General features: G+C 37.9%; 2 protein-coding genes across 2 annotated transcripts; both read right to left on the reverse strand.

The window, feature by feature from the left end:
* Positions 1-4,431: 4,431 nt before the first annotated feature.
* Positions 4,432-8,784, reverse strand: timm22 (translocase of inner mitochondrial membrane 22 homolog (yeast)). Its single transcript, XM_036563013.1, has 4 exons — positions 8,536-8,784; positions 7,157-7,353; positions 6,642-6,714; positions 4,432-5,013 (listed from the first exon to the last, which is right to left on the reverse strand). Exons 1-4 carry the CDS (start codon positions 8,765-8,767, stop codon positions 4,937-4,939), a joined length of 579 nt encoding a protein of 192 aa, XP_036418906.1. The 5' UTR covers positions 8,768-8,784; the 3' UTR covers positions 4,432-4,936.
* A 4,933-nt stretch (positions 8,785-13,717) lies between these two features.
* ptges (prostaglandin E synthase) lies at positions 13,718-21,694 on the reverse strand. The gene is made up of 3 exons (XM_036562992.1): positions 21,443-21,694; positions 21,139-21,221; positions 13,718-14,940 (listed from the first exon to the last, which is right to left on the reverse strand). The coding sequence occupies exons 1-3, from the start codon at positions 21,548-21,550 to the stop codon at positions 14,691-14,693; spliced, it is 441 nt and encodes a 146-aa protein (XP_036418885.1). The 5' UTR covers positions 21,551-21,694; the 3' UTR covers positions 13,718-14,690.
* Positions 21,695-22,457: the final 763 nt, after the last annotated feature.

The raw sequence follows: 22,457 nt of genomic DNA on the forward strand, positions 1-22,457 counted from the left end.
ATTTTATGTTAGCAACATGAGCGTGTTTGACTGACCTGGGCTGGATTTCCCAAAAGCATCTTAGCACAAAGATAATTCTTAAATGGTAGAATGAGCATCACACAGAACACTCTCTTTACCAGTTATGATGATCTTAACACTCCCAAAAGCATCTTAAGATACTCTTTTATGTTTTTTCTTACTTGGTCTACATCCTTCCACCTTGTTCCTGTCACTAGAAATCATAACCATAAGCAAGAAACTGAGAATATTCTTGCTCTTGTTGACTTTTCTCAGTTTGACTTTTAATTCTCTTATGGTTCAAAGAGAAAAGTGTGTGTGCACTTTTACTGTGATTTGCAGATCATATACAAGTAGCATTTTTAGTGAAATGACTATTGAATGCAGTATATCTGTGTGGAATCTGTTACTTAGAACTTAAGGGTCAGCTTCAGCAGGATAACTGAAAACAGGCAAACATAATCCTGATTATCTTATTTTCAGATTTTTAACAGTAATATATAAAGTCTTAGGCCTAGTCTGAAGTGAGGCTTCCTTTCTGCTCAGGGTTTGGTATAGACAACATTAACTGCTGTCTACAGAGGTTTATTTCAGATACGAAAGATAAAACTGTGAGTTTAAAAACAACTGTAAAAATACACAAAACCTTACACTGAAAACAGCCAGTCTTCAGGTTTCGTTTGTTTTTGTTGGTTACTGATATGACTTGTGACATTGCAAGGCTAGGGTTGATAGTCCAAAGATTGTCAGGAACTTTACTCAGCAATGACAGATAACTGAGACAGAAGACGGTGTGTCATAACAGTACAAAAGCTCACCTTTACATATGAGATGTTGTCTTAGTCTCTGTACTTCCACACTCCCAAGTGCACTGCTGTGTGCCATTAAAGTAATAATTTGATGAAAAATCTGATTTACACAATTTTACTTTTACCTCAAATATAGTCAGTCAGCCAAAATGTTGGTGTCTGAAGTTTGCCTCAAATTGCAAATGTATGTACAAAATTCAGGCTAAGATGGCTGCTGCTACAGTTTTTAGCAAAGTCAGTATAGCAAAGTGTCCACTCGTTGGCCATCTTGGCAACGTCACCAGGCAGTTATTTTTATTCATACACAAGACAAGGGCCAAATTCATGAAAGCTTTACTAAGACTTACAAAAAAACTTACAAAGGATCTTAAGACAAACACTAAGACCTTCATAAGAATATTCTTAATGCAATTCTTATTTTTAAAAAAGAACTTTTTTTTAAGAAAATCTTAATTGTTTTCATATACAGGTTATAGGTTAGCCTATCAATATCATGTTACATTTTACAGATATATATATATATATATATATATATATATATATATTAGCGCGCACACAAAACATAAAATGAGGCACAATTTTATAGAATATTTAATGTTGTTTTATTTTTCCAATATGTTAAATTCAGTAAATCAGTAAAAAACAGCTAAAAGAGACTCATGTTACTAAGTGTTAAACATGTCTTGGCTGATTAATTACATTTAGGGTAAAGGGGAATTTTTTTTCACCAAACTGTTCCTTTAACTGAGAGTTTATAAAGTCTTAATACGAAAGTACAGAGATTTAGGAACATTGGGCCTCATTCACCAACCGTTCTTAGGAAGAAATTTCTTCTTAAAACCCAACTAAGCTCTAAAAATATTCTAGATTTCGTTGCATTCTTGTGAGGTTCAGAGCGTCTTTTAGTGGTCATGTGTTCTGGAGGTTTGTTTTAGGTCTGATTGATGCAGTATCAGTAAGCTGAAGTGATGTATACACATGGACCTCTGTGGTAACTTTACAGGAGAGGGCAAAAACGTTCTTAATTTTCAATGCAAGTTAACGTAAAGAGATTTTATTAGAAGCAGTTTTGGAACATTTCTGTTGGTCTAATCATCATGAGATTTTCACACAATGTAAAGGGCCGAGCTCAGATTATGTGGAAAACTAAAATTTGCAAAAAATCAAGATACTTGTTCTTTGTGGACACTGACAATATATAATTGTTTAGATTTTAAAAAGATTTAAATATGCAAATACATTGTTCTACAAAAATTTGACTTCTGAACACCTGTTGTCATGCAGATGAAAACTTATGGACTTGAAACTCGAATCGAAAATCCAGTGCCTTGTGTTAAATATGTGTGCAATGTCCACACAAGCTTGGCGCACACCAGAGCTCTGGTCAGGTAGTGGTCACAGACTGCAGAGGGAACGTTTATCAATTTTTCAAAATATCTCTTACGTTTCTGGCCTTACTTGCCCTGAGATTAACGAATGGGTGAGTGCAATAACTTTCCTGGAGCTTTACCTAGACTTTTGACTGTTAACGTTACAGGAGTGCATTAGGTCAAATGGTGGCCCCCTGCAAAGATGAATATATAACAATTTAAAATTTTGCGGAGCTGAGTACACTTGGTCCTAGTACTCTTGACTGTTAGTGGTGAATTTATCGAAAAACTGGTGAACCTTTTCTTTAAAGAATGGAGGTATCAAAACAGAATAAGGACACCATAATCCATCTTTTATGTTGGTGTCTTTTAAGCTAGCAACTTTCCCTTTGAGCTAGCCCCTGTAAGAGTCTTGTCTGTCTCATTTTTTTTTTTTTTGTTGGTGTGCTTTTCTTTTAGTTTAATCTTAATGAAATCATCACAAATACCTCCCGATTCTTTGATCTTACTTGTCATAGCGTCATGTAACACAGTTAGCGCATGATTAGCTTAGCTATGCAGCCCATTAGCATTGAATGAAGGCAGAGTAATAGCTGCCCATCCATACTTGAACTACAGTGTGACAGTATCTTACTATGCAAGAGGAAGATTATCATCATTCAGCGCTTCTTCAAACACATTCCCGTTTTTTGACCTCCACGTTCAGCTCCGTTGAGACTACAAAGCATAGAAGCAAGTACGGGAGGAAGGAACTCATTCAGAGTTGGGACACAACCAGAGCATGGGCATTTATCATACCCTGACATGGGTTTGCTTCCTTTCTGTGAGTCACTTCATATTTGGCTGCAATTTTCACGCACAGATTTTCCACATTGACAACCTTTAACACTCCCTGCCTCGTCTTATTTTTTATAACATTCTGATTTTTCAAATATATTTATATATCAGATTTGATATATATATATTGGAGTGTTGTGTGTGGTGTGACCTTTTGAGAAATTTCTCGTTTGAAAGAGAATGGGCTACTGCATGAAATTAACCTACAGGTGATTGAGAGGAATTTATTTTTTTGAATTTTGTGAATCCAGACACCCTTTTCAGAGAAGTAAAATCTTATTTGCTGGAACTTTGTGTGTCTCTGTGTTTCACTTGATGTTTTGGGTTGATATGTGCTTGATATGTAAGGTAATTAAGATGTTTAGTTTCAAAAGTTAAAGGGGTGCTTAAGCCAGAAAGAAAAATCTCCACATCTGTGTAAACATGCTTACTTGCACCCTAAAGTGGTGCCACAGTAGCCCACCCTTAGATTCCCAATGGCTGTATGAGGTATTTACATAATGCATGCTGGGTAGTGTAATGATGGGTAGTGGTGACGAACGTTGACAAAAAAGGATACAAAATCGTGAATTCTACAAAGCCTCTGAGGCTGAGGGACACAATGGGGTGCTATGAAATATTACACAAGTCAGATAACATATTAAATGCTCATTTTAGGCCAGAATGCCCTCCCATCCAACCAAAGATGGCCAAGGCCATATGAGCTCCCATTACTTATTAACTGCAGTAGCTTTACAGCTGCAGTGCAAACCTTAAAAAACAAAACCATATGAACTACATGTCCAAAAGTATCCAGACTCCCTTTCTAATTAGTAAATTCAGCTACTGCACTCATTGCTGACACAGGCGTCCAACTGCACACGAAGGTTGTGTATTTCTCCATAGTAAAACATTACAAATAGAATTAGATGCTGTGGAGCAGCTGTATAAGTCATCATGCCCCGTGCCAAGCACTGGCTAGAGGGGTATAAACATCCTCTGCATTGGACTGTGGATCAATGCAACTGCGTTCTCTGGACTGATGAAGTACATCCAGTTCCTTCAGAATGAGTTGCAGTGGCATTTGTGATCCAAAACAAAACATCCAACATCGGTACCTAACCTCATTAATGCTCTTGTGGCTGAATGCAATCAAATCCTCACAGCAATGTTCCAACATCTAGTGAAAAGTCTTCCCAGTAGTGTGGAGGCTGAACAGGAATACACGTCCTATTTATAGCCCTGGTTTTGGAAGAAACATTGGATGAGCAGGTGTCTACAAACTTGGACATGACCACAGGAACAATAGTGATTTGTACAACCCAAACTGCTATTAGTTCTTTACTGTTATTTTTACCACTGCAGGACAATACACCTTTAAATCAATAATGCTTTATGCCTTACTGGTCTACATTTACATAACCAGCCCACCCAAAGACTTTTTAAATATTTTATTTATAAGCTGTAGGATTCTATTCAAGGACCAAAAAAATCCTTTATGAACATTTGCTCTCATCTTCCTCTCATCATGACACATACATTGACAGGATAAATCATAATGATGCCTTGCACCTTTGTGAGAGAGCTCTTATTTATCTTATATTAATACACTTTTACTCACTTTACTTGCTTGCATAGCAACCATGATGCAAGTTATTACATGACTTGTGTTTCACATTTACTTCAGCAAAGAACAGCCTATACTGACCCTTACACATAGGACATGTCCACACTCGTAAAAATACATTGTACACTTGTCCAACTGGTCCACCACGGAAACTGCATTGGAAAATTAGTTCCCCATGAGAACAAGTCCAAATCATTTGACAAGCAAGTAAAGCCTGCCAAAATAAAAGTCCTATATTCAGTGTCCGTTCTTGTCTGTTGTGCGTCCCAAAAGACTGGTAACCCATCTGACTCAGGAGGTCGTGAAGCTGATGTTCATCGTAGGTAGTACTCAATGGCAGCAGAAAAAGCAGCAAAACCTCCACAGCCCAGAATTCCAGCCTTCAAGCCAGCTAGAGGACAACAGGCAGTTTCAGTACAGTACACCGAGAACTAATAATTAGAAACAGATCACTGTAACTGAATTAGAGCCAATCTGTCCCAGGGAGCCTAAATCCATGTTTATACATGCACACATAAATGTATAATAAATAACTGAAATGGCCAATGCATTTCGCCACAATCTTTGGTAAAGCTTGCGTAAGCTTCATCCTCGCCACACAAGGCTCATGTAGCTTCTTCTGCCCACATAGCTTTAACAAATGTATACATTTCCCACAGTCTCACTCTCTTTGAGTCTGAGCGAAATCTAAATTAGTAAGCAAACTCATCTGTCTGTCTGTCATTTCCTCTTTCTGAAAGGGTAAAAAACTTAGTGTCCACTTTGTGCTGTACACACATAGAATCAACAACCTAGGTAAGAGACTAATGCAAGCTTGGTTGTATTTATTAGCCTATAGCTCAGTGGCTAGGCTAGCAGTAGGTGACAGTTTCCATCTATTGCAATGGTTGTAGGATATATTTGGGAAATACATGCTGGGTATTGTAGTGAGAGGACATGACATGATGAACAAAAACAATATAAAATTGTCAATTCTGTCAAACCGGTGAGGCTGAGGGACATAATCAGAGGGGAACCCCCAGAGCCTTCTAGGCCCTCAACTAAGGTCGAATGTTTTCTCAAAACAAAGAAATGCATGTCTAAATTTTAAATCATTTTTATTCAATAGTATTATGATTGTATTTACCCTCTGCAAGTAATACAGCACTACTTGTTTCATTGTTCTTTTCGAATGGAAACGAAAGAGTTAAACCTTTGAAAAGCTAGGCAGAATGTTGGCCAATCAGGAATTATTTTTCTTTGCGATATCTAGATAGATAAAGCTAAGCAAGCTCTCCTACTGGTCGGGACTCCAAGAGGTGAGGAGAAGCCTTAACGGATTAGATTAACTGTCAGAATAATTACAAAGCAACAGAGGAATGAACCAAACACATTTTGATGTCCAATGATTGGGACCAACTCTGTGAGAAATAATATCACTCCGCCTTCTGGAAGTCCCAGTCACTGACTCTAAATGTAAGTGGCAGCCTATTTAGTGGGTTGTTGGAAAGGAAAATAGTGGCAGCAGCTCTTTACTGCTTCTTTACAGCTCTTTGTAAAACTGCTACAAGGTAAAATATATGCTAACATATTTGTCACAAGCTTCAAGTAAGACATGGAATGTCTTTTAGAAGCTTCCAATGTCTGTTTAATCTAGAACTTTCAAGGTGGAACAGAAATTCGAATAAGAACTTCAGCCCCATCAGAAACGGTTCATGTGAATCGCCATTAGCTTAGCACTCACTTTCTATCATTTCTACCTGCTTATTTGGTTGAGCTAGCTGATAATGTTGGACAGAAGGATGTCAAATAAGTGTTCTCATTGGAATATTAGGTCACATCTAGATGTCACACTCAGGTATGTCTGAAAATTCAGCTGGTTTTGAGCAGTGCTTTATCACATTTCTATCTTGTTTTATTAATTCTAACACTGCTGCATGTTTGACACAATGTTTGTAATATCATACAAACACCTTTAATATCTTACACTTTGCTCCCTGGGACTTGGTATATAAAGAATAATGCCAATCTGAGTCTTACCTCTGAATCCAATCGCACCTCCCGTGATACAGCCACTGTATACTGCATTTTTCCAGTCAGATTTACCACGGTGCTGGACGAGAGACAGTATCAGTGTTATATACACAATACATGTATCAGGAAAATGGCACAGAGATCCACTAGATGGAGTCATTTTGCAATCTAAGTGATAAGGGTATTACAGTAGACCTGGATTAGTGGTCATCTCCCTATCAGAGTTTAGCTCTAACCATAATTTACCACACTTCATCCATCACATTATCATTTCCACACGTCATTGATTAGCTGGATTAGATGTGTACGATTTCAGCTGGAGAAGAAATCTGCAGAAAAGTAGCTCTTCAGGAGGAGCGCTGGTGACCACTGTGTTTTCAGGTATATTTATTTATTTATTTGTAAATATAACATACATATACATATAACAGTCTAAATCAAGACAGACATGACAATGCCATGAAAGAGCAAGAAACAGGTACTGTGAAGGGGAAAAAAGAATAACAATGAATGAAACTTACTGATTCTATGATGCACTCTGTACATGAGAACATAGCACCAACAATGGCAAAATTTTTGGCATAAGACATTCCTCTCTGACCCATGTCTCTCAAAACCTCTCTCGCTGTGGGAGTCTTCAGTGGGTCTTTGGGATCAAACCCAACATTGGTGTCAATACCTGCTGTGAAGACTCCAAAAGCACCTCCCAACACAAAACCTAGCAGAAAAACACATTCAACATATCAAGGTGTTAAAACGAATGCTAGACAATGGGGTGTCCGCATATTGAAATTGTTAAGATGCAAATAAGATAAGTCAAAACTGTTCGCTTTGGTGTTTCTGGGAACCAGATGTCTGAAGAGTTTAACTCTAAAAGGTCCCTCAAAGAAAGTTATTAGAGGAAATGGTTATGAATATGATGTCTAAAGCCTCAGACACTGTTTTGCAACAGTTTTGTTTAGAAAAGGATTTGCCGAAACTTTTTTTTTATCTATTCATGGTGGAGAGGTACATGCAGGGTGCTATTAGCCAAAAGAGTTCCCAATGAAAACTTATTTTGTCAGATTTATCACCATTATAAACATTTAATATAAATACTAAGAGTACGTTTGTACTATATTTGCATTGTAGACATTGCAAGCCTTGGTATCCATCATCAGTACTGTAAAGAAATCCAAGTGGGTAAGTTTCCCTACAGTGCAGCATTTCCCATCAAAACACTCTGAATGGATTTGTTCATATTACAATGACTGAATAAGAAACTTAAAAAAAATGTCTGAATTCATTATTAATAGGGAGTCTGTTCCCTCTTTGCTGCAGTAACAACCTCTGCTCCTCTGAAGGGGTTTTACACTAGATCGAACATTGCTGTGAGGATTTGATTGCATTTAGTCTACGGCATTAGGGAGGACAGGAACTGATGTTGTATTAGCTCAATCACTCTAGAACACAGTTTTACTGCTCCACTGCCCAGTGCTGGGGGACTTTATAACTGTTCTATAACTGCTACTGTTCTGATGCTTGGCATTGGGAATGATGACCTTAGGCTCATGTGTAGTTGCTCCAGAGCGTCTCATTCTATGCTTTTCTATTGAGATTATACAAGCTAGCTACGTGTGCACAACGAAACGCCTGTGTAAGTACTGCGTGCACCTTGAAGTAGTTGAATTCACGAGGCTGAAATTGGCTTCTATTCGCCAGCTTCTTGTTCGAAGTTTCCCGTTCCACCTTAGCTAGGGTTAACGTTATATGGTGAAGGAATTACATGCAACTGCTACATCATTTAAGAGGGAACGGGAAAGTTCGAACAAGAAGCTGACCAGCTTCGTGCTGAATTCACTTTATCAGAATGGGTGTGTGGACATTTGTGGATATTTAGTGGAAGTGAGAGTTCATGTACCTCCTATGCAGGCCAGTGCTGCTTTAAAGGCGCAGCTCTCCATTCCGCGCTCTATCAGCTTCTGCTCCTCCGTTTTCTGGGGGCTCGGTAAGCCCCCCATTACGCTCGGGTTCAGCTCTTTAATTTGCCTCTTGTTCCCAATAAGGTGCTCCAAAATAACACTGTACTGTAAATACTCATTCTGCTGTCCTGCTGTTGACCGCTCCTCGCTGCCTCCTGCGGGCGCCGCCATGATACAAGGAGGATGACCTGGTAAATGTAGCGAAAGAAAATAAGTCTGGATTCGACAAAACGCCCGTAGCAGTAAGTAAATGTATTAAAACACAGTTTCCCCAGTAAAAAGAGACATACAAGTGTTATATGTATTCCCAAATTCATTAGATCTATGGCATAATTTTATACACGTTGTGCGGTTTTAGTAAACAATTTCCGCAGATTCGACACTGAAAATGAATTGACCTTCTAAAATGCACGCATTGTTTTTATTCCCATATTTATAAACAGTGAGTTTTATATATACCAGTAATTTAATGTATATTTAAAATATTTATTTGTTTGTTTGTACTTACTTACTTGCTTACTTACTTACGGGGGAACTCCACTGATTTTTCAAAAATTCTGCATAATTAAATGAATGAGCTGTAAGTCATTCACTGTGGTTTGATGTGAAATAGCCCGTTCGTGAGAAACTTGCTGAGTCAGAATTCTTCACAGGGTGGTGATACGAACCACATGTCTGAAGAGTTTGACGCCTCTAAAAGCTCCTTCACATAAGATATTACATGAAATAGTTAGATATATCAGACGCATTGTTTTATGATAGTTTTGTGATAGATATTGTATTTTAATTGTATTTTATTCAATTTATCTGAATTTTAATTGAATTTTAGTACATTTATCTGAATCTATTCATGGCGGAGGGGTACATGCAGGGTGTTGTAAGGCAAAATAGTCCCTAAAGGAAACCTATTATTTCAAATTTATGACTATTTTACTATCATCAACATTACATCTAAAACTCAGAACACACGTGTAGGTTCACTGGTGGTTTTGGATAGTCAATAAAATGGCTATATTTCTGTTGTAAACATCGTGACCCCCATCACCACCACTGCAAAGAAATCATTTCATTCTGCTCATTACACTAGTAAGCATCCGATTAAAAGAAATAAAACAAATAAAAGTTTATTAGAATAATAATAAATATAATCCAAAAAAATAAAAAAGGGAATCTCACAAGGACCGGGATTTGTCGAGAGGGGATGGAAAGCTCCTTCAGATCTCGCAATACAGTGAACTCTGGTGCCGTGTTTATATGGTGTGTGGTGTTAATATCAGCCACTGGATGGCAGTGTTGGGTGTCAGGTAAAGTCTATGAGACAGACTTTTTGGTGGGACACTTAAAATGAATAATGTCTACTCAGAACACTGTTGAAGGGCACTTCCACCGATTTTTTAAATACATAATTCAGGGTTTGATATGTAAACAAAGTAATTTAGAATGGTTTGATGTACGTTCTGGAGAAACGTACCGATTGTCTTTACATCGATAGTGATAGTAACCAGGTGTCGCTATGTCTACAACACAAATATAGCCATTTTACAGTCATTATCGAAAACGATGTCTCTACACGTGTATTCTTTGTTTTTATATGTAATGCTGATGATTGATAAAATAGTGATTAAATGGGGGGAAAGTGTTATTTGGGAACTACTTTGCCTTGAAACACCTTGCATGTTCCTCTTTGGCATGAATGTATTTTCTAAAGTACATTTTAGGTAAAAAAAAAAAACAGAACAAAACAAAACAAAAAACCTTTCAAATCTTTTGTAAAACAGTATTTCAGGCATCATGCAACCTATTTTAACTATTTTATCTGATATCCTTCTGTGAGGGAGATTTTAGAAACATTAAATGGTTTGGATGTCTGGTTCCTCCCTGTTGAAAACACTTAACACTTTCTATGTTTTTTTTTAAGCAGAGCTGCTACTGTGAACACTTCTGACACCAACTTTTTCTAGACTGGATCATTTCATATTAGCCACTCTGAATGACTTTGTTTATATCTTAATGATTGAATTATGCAGATATAAACATTTTGAGAAATCTGTGGAATTCCCCATTAGACTACAGAAACATCTGCTATGGAAGGGTAAATATAAAAAGGAAACATCCGACCACAAACATCAGACCACAAACATCAGGCCAATAATCATGTAATTAGAATACGTTTCTTCTTTCCTGCTTGAGGTAACAGGTAGGCATGCATGGTTTTAAAGGACCGGACAGGGTGGCCAGAGTGGCCATTGTCTTTCCCTGAAATCTGATTGGTCACCCTAGATGCCACCCCAAAATTTCTGCCACATCATTGGCTTCCACTTTACTGTGCAGTGGGTGTCTGCACCTTTAAAAAAAAGGAGACTTGTCTCACTATCAGTGATCGGATGGACATATATCCAATTTCTCTCCAATCCCACACCCCCCCTGTAAGAGCTGTAGAGCAAAAATGAAGCCATACAGTATTGTCATTATGTGGCCATTCATTTACAACCAAAGCACAAGTCATATATTCTGCAAATGCACATTTGCTTATAAGTAAATAGCCACTGCTTAGTGTGCTTTGCCCCCTTTGTCACCCCATGTCTAAAATCCTGTACATACTACTATTTCAGAACCAAAGATTCTTCTTTGTTCTCTTTCTTTCTTCTTTTTTCTTTACAGACATTTTTCCATCCATCCTTTCTCTTTCATTTTCCAACAAGTTCCTCACATTTAAGTCTGAAATTACAATACTCAGTACCAAGGACACATAATGATATTCATATCATTCAAACACACAGTCATGAATACCATAGGCATGTGCTGACACATACACATAAACACACAGAAGCAGTGAGCTGAGAGGCAGGCTGGAACGTGCCCCAAGCCAAGCTAAGTGCTCAAGTTTACATGCAAAACTCAAACCCACACACTTCCCTTTAATAATTATTTGCAGTGATCTTATCACCAGTGCATATTTGTTTACTATATAGTTTAACTGAGTCATCAATGATTGTGTTATGATAACAGGAACTCTTCAGATTGGAATGATAATTACTTTTAAGAGTTGATAACTTGGTGAAAGTTGCTGTATGGCAATAAAAGACACACCATCTGTGTGAACCTTTGCAGAACTGACCTTATTGATAGGCTGCATATATGATCAAAATTTATATGTAATGATTTGAGAATTCTTAGTAATTATCAGCTGATGACAATTTAAGAGTATAATAAATTCTCTGAAACCTTTCACTAACACTTAATAACATGCAGAACAGCATCTAGATGATCCAGAAGCATTTTGGTAACAAGCGCCTGTGGATTGATGACGTAAAAACAGAACTTTCTGGTCACAATCATCAAAGGTATGTTTGTAGAACAGAGGAGCAGCATTTGATGAAAAGAACGCAGTGCCAACTGTCAAGCGTGGTGGATCTATTATGCTTTGGGGTTGTGTCCTGGCAGTGATGGAAGATGGAAGAATGGATTCCACCAAATATCACCAAATTATAAATGAATGTGACACAGTCATGAACTACTTCAAGAAGTGCAACCCAAAGCTTTTGGGATGGCCTTTATAGTCCCACTCACTTGAACAATATTGAGAATCTGTGGGCCCAGAACTTCAGTTCTTCACTTACAGCAGTGTTTTGCAAGGAAGAGTGAGTAAAAATACTTGAAACAACAACAGAAAGACTCCTAGCTGGCTACAAAATGCATTTGCAAGCTGTGATTTTGTTTCTGTTTTTGAAATTAATGAAATATAAAGTAACTGAGCTTTAAAATTTGAAGAAAACGTCATTTTTAAAATAATTTGCTGCAGAGGCTGGATCTTTTTCACTTTAAAAATGAACAAAAATATGTAAGTTGGTTAGGTCTGCCCAAACTTTTGCATGCAACTATCAGGTAAGCCCATTAAACTCAGTGCTTTCCTTCCTCCATAACAGATGATTTGAACTGATTGAGCACCTTATCACAAAAACACTCCACTACCACTATCTTCCACTGCATTATCACTGAGCCGCCTCGTTTCCAGTTGTTGCTCCAAGGAAAATCTCCCTTTTATGTTTACACCTTTGTGTTGATGTAAAACTACATGCTCAGCCCAGAAATGTTTTGGCTGGTATGAGATAAGTCAGTGTACACCTTTAAAAATAAAAGTGCCAAAAAGGGGTTCTTTGGAGTGGTGCCATAGAAGTACCACTTTTGGTTCCCTGAACAATGCACTGAAATATCTTTAGGGAACCAAAAGTGGTTCCTTTATGACACCATTCCAAAGAACCATTTTTTGTCACTTTTATTTTTGAGAGTGGACTTGCACTTAGGCCTACAGAATGCATTGTTTGTTGTTAGTGCAAACTCAATATGATTTTGGAACAGGTATGTTACAACATGGTTCCATACTTTAATGAAATTTAAATTTCTGCTTAGTTAATGCTTTCACTCATGTATTTGCAATTGTATTTTCTATTTGAATGTATAACTGAACAAAGTAAACTGCTTCCATAATTCATGCCAAAATCTCCACTGTCTCCTGGGTGAACAACAATTTCAGCCAGGTTTCCAAGATTAACCATTTACCATGCTCTGTAAATGTGCTGCTTATTGACAATTCTTACACTGTATTATAAAATTGCAATATTTTACTGCTTTTTAAAATGTGAGATATTGTTTTGGACAGTTTTATGATAAGGTTTCAGCCTTAAAACCCTTTAAATCGGTTCATGATGGAGAGGTACATGCAGGATGTTAATAGAATAGAATAGGCAGAATAATCCCCAAAGAAATGTATTTTTTTTAGATTTACCACAATTTCACCAACACCGCTGTAAAAAAAGACTCTGTAAGCCTCTCTACAATGCAACATTTCACCTCAAACCAATCTGAACGACGTTCTTGTAGAACTTTTGAAAAATCTGCGTAATGCCCTTTTAACAGGACAAAGTAATGCTTTGATAGATGTATGTACTGAGGTGTACCATCTCCATATCTCACTCTGTCTCTTCCACTCTGCCTGTTCTTGTTCTTGCGTAGCTCAATGGAATGCTGGTATGCAGCACTTGGTTTTAGTCCAGTAGACCATTATCTAACTCCCAAGGAACTACTGTTTTCACTCATTAACACACACACAAACACACGCACAACCTTCTAGACAACACCTTTATTATAAAACATGCATCTTAATGTTTACATTTGGCAACATGACCAGAAATGTGAATATTCGGCACATAGACAGGTAAAATAATTAAAAGTCTTAATAACTTAATATACAATACTCTCTTCAAAATACTGAAACACTACAAAGGCTCAAAATTTCTTTAGGAAGTAGCAGTACTGTTAAATGTAAGTAAGAAATCCCTACGTGACCTAATGTTCAAGATACTGCAGTGTTAAGCATTAAACACTACAGTTAACCTCACTTGTTTGTTAAACTATGCATTCGATATGCAGACTGTTTGTCACTCTGTTCGTAGGGAAGATGCTTGCCATTAGTTCTAAACCAGAGAGAGAGACAGAACGTTTGCATAACGCTGCTTATTTAACGCCACATTAGCTCTGAAAGGAGTGCATTTTGCAAAGCTGGGACAGAGGACTGTTTTCAAAAGTGGGCAACCATGGCAGAACAGGCTCGTGAAATGACCTTGATTGTGTAACACATTGCGCTGCTGGAAATGAAAATGGTGGACACTGCTTTGTAAACAGAACAGAGGTACTAGTTTTGCAGGCTTTCCGGTCCACCCGCTTGAAGAAACTAGGTCTCAGTGTTCTTTCAAGTGTTCTAAAACCTCAAAGCTGACAAGACATTAAATAACCTTCATTTGAATCATACATACAGAATATACTACAATATAAATATATGTATAAAAAGATAATGACAATGGACCTGTATAATACAGAATTAAGGAAATATCCTAAACATCAGTTAAAAATGAATGATGATCTCCTTGTTGCTTATTGGTGAATCCTTCCTATGTTGACCTATACAGTGTTTACTGAAAGCATCATAATTAATCTTAATCAGTTATATTCAGTCATCAAGCCACCATGACCCATAAGGTCACTGGTTCTAGGCTGTTACCAATGAACAGTTTTGCTTATAGAGAACTGGACAATGTCAAGCAAATGAGGCCACAGCTATAAGTATCTGGACGACCATGGAGACACAGGGCACTTGAGCAACAGTGTACGCTAGCGACCGCGTCGGGGCTTTTAGGGCAAACAGGTATGCCACACTGTGAACCACTCGACCCAGGAAGAAGATCAGGAAGTGACCTCGTGCTATTGCCAGTGAGGGTTCAGTCAAGGAGTAGATGGCCCCCAGGAACAGGAAGGGGAGGATGTTCTCTAGGTCATTAAGATGAGCCCTGAAAAACACACACAAGTAGGAATACCATGAGCATATGCCCAGACACATTCCACAACAGTTACATGAAGCGCAAAGTGATATATACCCCTCTTAAAGAAACACAGATGGAAAACTGTTTTCCTTCTTCTCCCCTCTTGAGACATACATCCTCTTATGCCAAATGTAGTGAGTCAAATATACACATGGGTAAAAACATCAGCAGACATCTTAAAGGCTGAATTTAGTTAGCACTTTTGTTTGTTTTTTTTAAGATAACAGTATGTCATACAGTATCAGAAACCATAAGTGTGTAATGATCTTGTATGATGTTACCTGCTTGTTAGGTACATTAGCTTCATAGATCCAGCACAAAACTAAAGAAGACACCAAACATGTCCTGGCTGACAGACTTCATTTGGGGTAAAGGTATAAAAAATAGTGTAAATGTGATTTTTGCCCAACAACAGTACTACACAAAAGTAACAAAATGACCTTCATTTTTATTATTTTCACTCAAAATGGACTTTAAGTAATGTATTTAACAGACAATCACATTTATAATTACGTTTTTTCAGTATGTAATGTGTCCACTCTTTGTCTTTCTTACAGTTGCCATTCTTTTCAGGAGACTCACTTTCAGTTTTCTGAAATCTGCAGGGATTTTTTTTAACACTTCCAAAGTTCAGTCTTAGAAGTTGGCTGCATTTTCAAGTCAAACTTCCAAAGTGAACTTCAGACTATACAAGGAGTGCACGGCCAATGCATTCTCAATTTTTTATTGCTTTATAATCCCAAACACATTCAGCGATGCTTATCAATTTGCTTATAGCAAACTGGACAATGTCAAGCACAACAGGCCATGGCTATAAGGCTATGAGCTATAAGGCTATAAGGCTATAAGCCTATAAATATTGAGGCTGAGGTTTGGACTCTGAGGAGGTCAGTCCATTGTTCTGAGAACACTTTGTTTGATTTACAATTTCTCAGTAATGGTTTCTTGACAGCTACTACCTACCATGTATTTTTTTTAATTTTCAGTTACTTTTCTTTGACATTCTCCTTCCAAGTGGATTATCTTCTGTTGAATCTCCTCAGAAATATCTTCTGAAAAATTAATAACTTATTTAATGACTATTGACTGGGTGGTCTCTGACTTTTGCACTGCACTGTGTGATTGTGTGATTGTATACAGGAACACATAGATTCATGCATGCATGCACAAGAAAGCCATCACATCTGGTTTAGATCAGGGGTTGTAAGTTGCCTTTGAGTCAGCCTCTTGGCCCCAAGCCCAGACAATGAAGTCTGCCAATGTCAAATGAGCACAGACTAAACTTTCACTCCAGAGCATAGGCATATTTGCCTTGTGCAATCATTTGAACATCACTTTCACCAAGCGGAGAACAGACTCATGACACCGCTCTGACTTGGTCATATTGTTTGGAAGTGGTAATATTCCTGCATGTTTCCAAAATGTGACGTCTCATGGGGGGAATTTCACAAGATTGCCTTCTCGCAATAGTGCAGGTCAACACCACAAAATCTTGCATTAGTCAACTTCTGCTCAGAAAAGCCGCAAGTACTTTCCTTTATGAGCCATTTCCTCCTTAATCTCTCTCCCTGCATTAATCAGAGGAAATAACTCTTATTTATGTCTGTTAACCCGTTTTTCTTTTTCTTTTATTTGAATAGTGCTCTAAATGATTTGAAAAGAGAATATATGCACAATCTAATAAGTTACTCAAATTTTATATGAATGGAAATATGCTAACAGTACCAGCTAGTCCAGGATACTGTTATCAAACTGTTCAATTGAATCACTTCAATGGTTCACTTCTATTTTGAGATATTACAATGTAATAAATGTTATTTGCTACGGAGATAGAGTTCAATTCTGTCCAGTTTTTTTATTTGCTATTTTTTATGGCCAAATATTTTACAATTAAAAATGAAAGTGCCATAAAAAGAGTTCTTTGGATCAAAAATATCTAATATATGAAGTTATTACCCTTTACCCGTTAACAGTGTAAAGATCCCTTTGCACAGCCCCACAAACCCGCTCCTCATTTTTCTACAAAGGTTCTCGCTGCCATCTTTATTTAATACAAATGGCATCTGTTAGAAACTTGCTGAGGTGGCATCTCACACATGCTGAGACTTCCGTTAGCTTTGACTTCCCCTTTACCAAGCGCTGACACACAACAGCCTGAGGAAGAAATCCTAGAATGTACTATATCTGTAACATACTTGTAAGCCTTGTATACCTCTTGGCCATCACAAATTTGAGTTTGACTTGGAAGTCTAGTAATTGTAGTCTCAATGTAAACCAATGCTTTCTCAATGAAGATGAACCAAGTCAAAGATTCCAAGTAAATAAGCCATAGCACTGCTTAGACAGTGATTAATTTTGGTTGACACATCTCACATTCTTTTGTAGCTTAAAATTTAAATGACAAAAAAGGCTAAAGATGGTCAGTATTAGCATTAAGGTTATGTTAAGGGCTAAAAATGGTTAGTATGAAAGTTACATTATAGACTAAAAATGGTTACTGTAGTATTAAGGTTACATTAAAGGCTACAGATGGTTAGTATTAGCATTGAAGTTACATTAAAGACTAAAGATGGTTAGTATTAACATTAAGGTTACACTGAGGACTAAACATGGTTAGTATTAGCATTAAGGTTACATTAAGGGCTGAAGGTGTTCAGTATTAGCATTAAGATTATGTTAGGGAGCTAAAGATTGTCAGTATTAGCATTAAGGTTACAGTAAGGGCTAAAGATGGTTAGTACTAGCATTAAGGTTCCGTTAGGGGCTAAAGATGGTTAGTATTAGCATTAAGGTTATGTTAGGGGGCTTAAGCTGGTTAGTATTAGCATTAAGGTTATGGTAAGGGCTTAGGGTGGTTAGTATTAGCATTAAGGTTATTTTAGGGGACTAAAGCTGGTTAGTATTAGCATTAAGGTTATGGTAAGGGCTGAAGGTGTTTAGTATTAGCATTAAGGTTATGTTAGGGAGCTAAAGATTGTCAGTATTAGCATTAAGGTTATGTTAGGGGACTAAAGCTGGTTAGTATTAGCATTAAGGTTATGGTAAGGGCTGAAGGTGTTTAGTATTAGCATTAAGGTTATGTTAGGGAGCTAAAGATTGTCAGTATTAGCATTAAGGTTATGGTAAGGGCTTAAGGTGGTTAGTATTAGCATTAAGGTTATGTTAGGGGGCTAAAGCTGGTTAGTATTAGCATTAAGGTTACGGTAAAGGGCTAAAGATGGTTAGTATTAGCATTAAGGTTACGGTAAAGGGCTAAAGATGGTTAGTACTAGCATTAAGGTTACGTTAGGGGCTAAAGATGGTTAGTATTAGCATTAAGGTTACGTTAGGGAGCTAAAGATGGTTAGTATTAACATTAACGTTACGGTAAGGGCTAAAGATGGTTAGCATTAGCATTAATGTTACGGTAAGGACTAATGATGGTTAGTATTAGCACAAGGTTAAGAAATGTAAAATGGTTATTTTATGGCAACACTGAGCATGCAGTTTTACATGAATACAATGGTGTGAACATAGCAGGCAGATTTTCTTTAAGGCAACAAGTGGAAATGAGGTGGATCAGTGATAAAGACTGCTAGTGGAGCATTTGAAAAATGTGTTTTATGGTAAGGTGTGCAATCAGCTCAAATCCTCCCCTCTGCTATGGAGGAAGGAAAGCGCTAAGTTTAATGGACTTGTTGGTGTATGGTGGGGCTTTCTAAGCTTGGAACAGAGTCAAGAGAAACATAAGTCTTAGTTTAGACAGGCAGTTGATCCCTGATTTTTTTTTTTTTCACTTTCACTTATCGTTTCGCATATCTGATCTTTCCTCTGAAGTCTAAGCAGTGTGCAACAGCATTACATTCTAAATTGGATCTTATATGGAGAATACCAACAGATGCATTTCTGCAAATGTTCATACAGACAGCAGGTCTTAACCTCCACAGCGGATCAGATAGCCTAAAGAAGAAAAACAAATCTGACGCCTTTAGTTTCAACAGACTCCTGCATTTCCCTCCAGGCTGTCAGACTTGGTCTCATAAATATTGTTTTAGGATTTTTTTCAATCATGTACGCACAGGCGCATACTTTTACAATCACATACAAACAAACCACTGTTCGGAAAGAAGCTGCACCAAAGATTCCTAAATGGTTCTTGGCTTGGAAGAACGTTTCTAGGGAAAGATGTTTACTGATATAGAACCTTTACATTATTATGTGGACATTCTTTAAACTTTAAAATTGTTCTTCACACACCTTAACTTCCAAAATTGGTTATTAAAACCTCATACTGTTCTTTAGAAAGCCAAAAGTGGTTCTTCTGTGGCATCATGCCAAAGAACACTTTTTGGTTCCATTGTGTTTGGAGTGTAAATATTGTAAAATGTGAAAATTATGAGATTAGATTCCTGACCCACACAAAAACAAATAACTGAACAGGCTATGGTCAGCCATCCAGCTTGCAAAAAAATGACTCACTTTAATAAGTTCTCCATAACTCATCTCTCCACTGATTAAATACAGATGCCTGGCTTGTTGCACCTAAATGTTTATCAAATAAAAATGGGGTACATAGGCATGAGTCTGCCTGTATCCTTTGGAAATCAAGCTTACATGGAATAGACAGAACAGACATGGAAAAGTTTTCTGTCTGTTTTTTAGCCCCAGGTCACATGCATCATTTCCCAGCAAGCTTGAACAGCAACCAAACTGCAGCCGTCAGAGGGGGAGAAACACTGGAAGAACGAAAGGCAATGCACTGACTTGATTCTTATGTGTACATCATTTCCACATAAATAAGGTACAATACATTAACACATTTATACCCAACCTGAGAGACATTGTGTTGGTATAATACTATTTATGAGGAAAAGTTTGCATTAGGTACACTTTTTAATCAAGTTAATTCACTGCAGTGTAGACTCCCCTCATCCCTCCAGTCTATAGACCCGATATGCTAAAATCTGATGGTGCCAAAGATATTTCACACCAAGATTAGTGCATCTGCATCAGTGTAAACTTTAAGGACTTCACATTTAACTCTGTGATGTCCAGCAGGCTCTGAACATGCTATCTGACTAAAATCAGAGTAGCGTTTCCTTTGCATATCTGTGTATTTTATAGGCTTTATACACTAAGGGTGAGGTATTTCAAGATGATTTGTTTTCTGGGACCAACAAGAAGTTATTAAATGAACATGATTTGTTTATAGGCATTTCTTGATAAGATATCTGCCTCACCTTTTTTCAAATACAAGGCATTCTGAATGTTAACTTGAGTAGAACTATTTCAATTATTAAACTGAAAGGAATTCCACCATTTTTTTTCAAAATTTATATATATATATATATATATTCTAATTTCAGCTCAATTCAATCACTGAGATATAAAGAGTGTTTTGGTGTAAAATGCTTTCTTTACAGTGGTGGTGATAGGAACCAGGGGTTGCAATGTCTACAACACAAATATAACTATTTTATTTACTATTCAAAAGCACCTGTGAACCTACACGTCTCTTCTGAGATTTCATGTGGAATGTTGGTAATGGTAAAATAGATGTAAGTCTGGAAAAAAAGAGATTCTTTGGGGACTATTTTGCCTTACAACGCCCTGAATGTATCCCTCCACTGTGAATGGATTAAAATAAATACATTAAAATACATTTTGAGACAAAACTATTGCAAATCTTGATATTGTGTATCAAGCCACTTCATGTAATAACTTTCTGTCAGGAATCTTTGAGAGGCGGACGTCTGGTTCCTATCACCTCCACTGTGAACAGTTCTGACTCTGTAAGTTTCTCTTGAAGGGAGCATTTCACACCAAACCACTCTGAATGACTTTGTTTACATCTTAACCATTTAATTATGTAGAAATTTTAAAAAATCGGTGGAGTTGCCCTTTAAGAAAGCATCTGCTGCTCTTTTCACCATTGTGGTCACGTCTTCCACAAGTTTTTACAGCTTCTTACTACTAATCAGCTGCAATCTGTGAAGCTGTAAAGTGGAAGCAGCATCATAGAATCACTCCATACATTTATCTGCAGCATTTCATTTTACTGTGAACTTTTGAATTGTGATTCCAAGCTTTTAAAGGCTGGTGTGCGTGACAGATTGTGCGCGAGGCGACATAGCGTATAGACTACTAGCAGATAATGGAGGTCCATTGAGGCGTTAGCTTGCTTACCTTCTACACCTCTCTACGTAAGGATCTTCACGGCAGAACTGCTCTCCTCCATGCCTCATCGCGTCTTCAACATTTGTGAAAGCCTGGCAAAAGACAGCAGATGCCATGTCATATTAATTTTTTCATTCTTTGTTTTTAGATATACTTTTCTATGCGCTATTTGGGCGCAGCAATGTAACACTAAAGCCGCAGCTACAGCGGTATACAAGAGCTATAGCATTCACTGCCTAGCTCAAGTAAACTTTACTTATCGCCAAGATAACTTTAAAGACAAAAACTCGTTACAGTGAACTCTCACTCTTACCTTTTTCCGCAGCCTCACTTGGCCCGTGATGATGGCGATGATATACATCTTTAGTACTAAAAGCGTGCTGTAAAACACGAAGCAGGAGAACACCGGGCTGCCCAGCATTTTGCTCTCTCTGGCGCGCGCTCTCCCTCTCTCTCTGCAGCAGAGTCCTGCGGTTCTGAGGGAGAGAAGGAGTCCGTGGCGGTTTTATAAGCAGAAGCTGACTCACCACAAAACAGGAGAGTGGCCGTAGAGAGGGAGATCCAGCCCACAACTTTCACTCAGTTTTTCCCTCCCCTTCTCCCTGTGCTCTAGTGTTGTCTGGATGGGTGGTGTTGGCGCAGTGAGTAGCACTGTCGCCTCATAGCAAGAATGGCCTGGGTTTAATTCCCGGCCGGGCGACCGGGGTCATTTCTGTGTGGAGTTTGCATGTTCTCCCGTGTCTGCGTGGGTTTCCTCCCACAGTCCAGAAACATGCAGTTAGGCCAATTGGACATGCTAAAATTGCCCCTATATGTGCTGCGATGGACTGGCGACCTGTCCAGGGTGTATCCTGCCTTCCGCCTAATGACAGCTGGGATAGGCTCCAGCACGCCACCGCGACCCAGAAGGATAAGCGGTTTAGATGATGTATGTATGTATACTTAACTAGTTTTCAAAGTGTTTTAATTTATGGCTTACTGAGATCTCTTTTCCCGCGACTACATCTTCAAACGAGCCCAATTTGGCGGGAAAAACGGCGACTCTAGCACAGCCCGTGTACCTGTGTTTATAGCACATTTAATTCCGACGCCGCAATCTGATTGGTTGAGGAGCGTTATGTCCGCGCTGTTATTTGTGATTTCGATCTTTTTCACATAAAACTGTATCATTCCTCTGAGCAGGGTTTGGTAAGTAACGACTTGTTCTATGCTGCACCTAACCGTTTCTACTTTAGTAGAACAGACACATTAGGTAACTTTTATAATGTATTATTTGACTTGCAGCCCGTGTTTGGTCAGATTTTGAAGAAGAAGTGTGACAGCAGAAC

This window comes from Colossoma macropomum, unplaced genomic scaffold (genome assembly GCF_904425465.1).
Source record: "Colossoma macropomum unplaced genomic scaffold, Colossoma_macropomum, whole genome shotgun sequence".
In the NCBI taxonomy this organism is placed as follows: domain Eukaryota; kingdom Metazoa; phylum Chordata; class Actinopteri; order Characiformes; family Serrasalmidae; genus Colossoma; species Colossoma macropomum.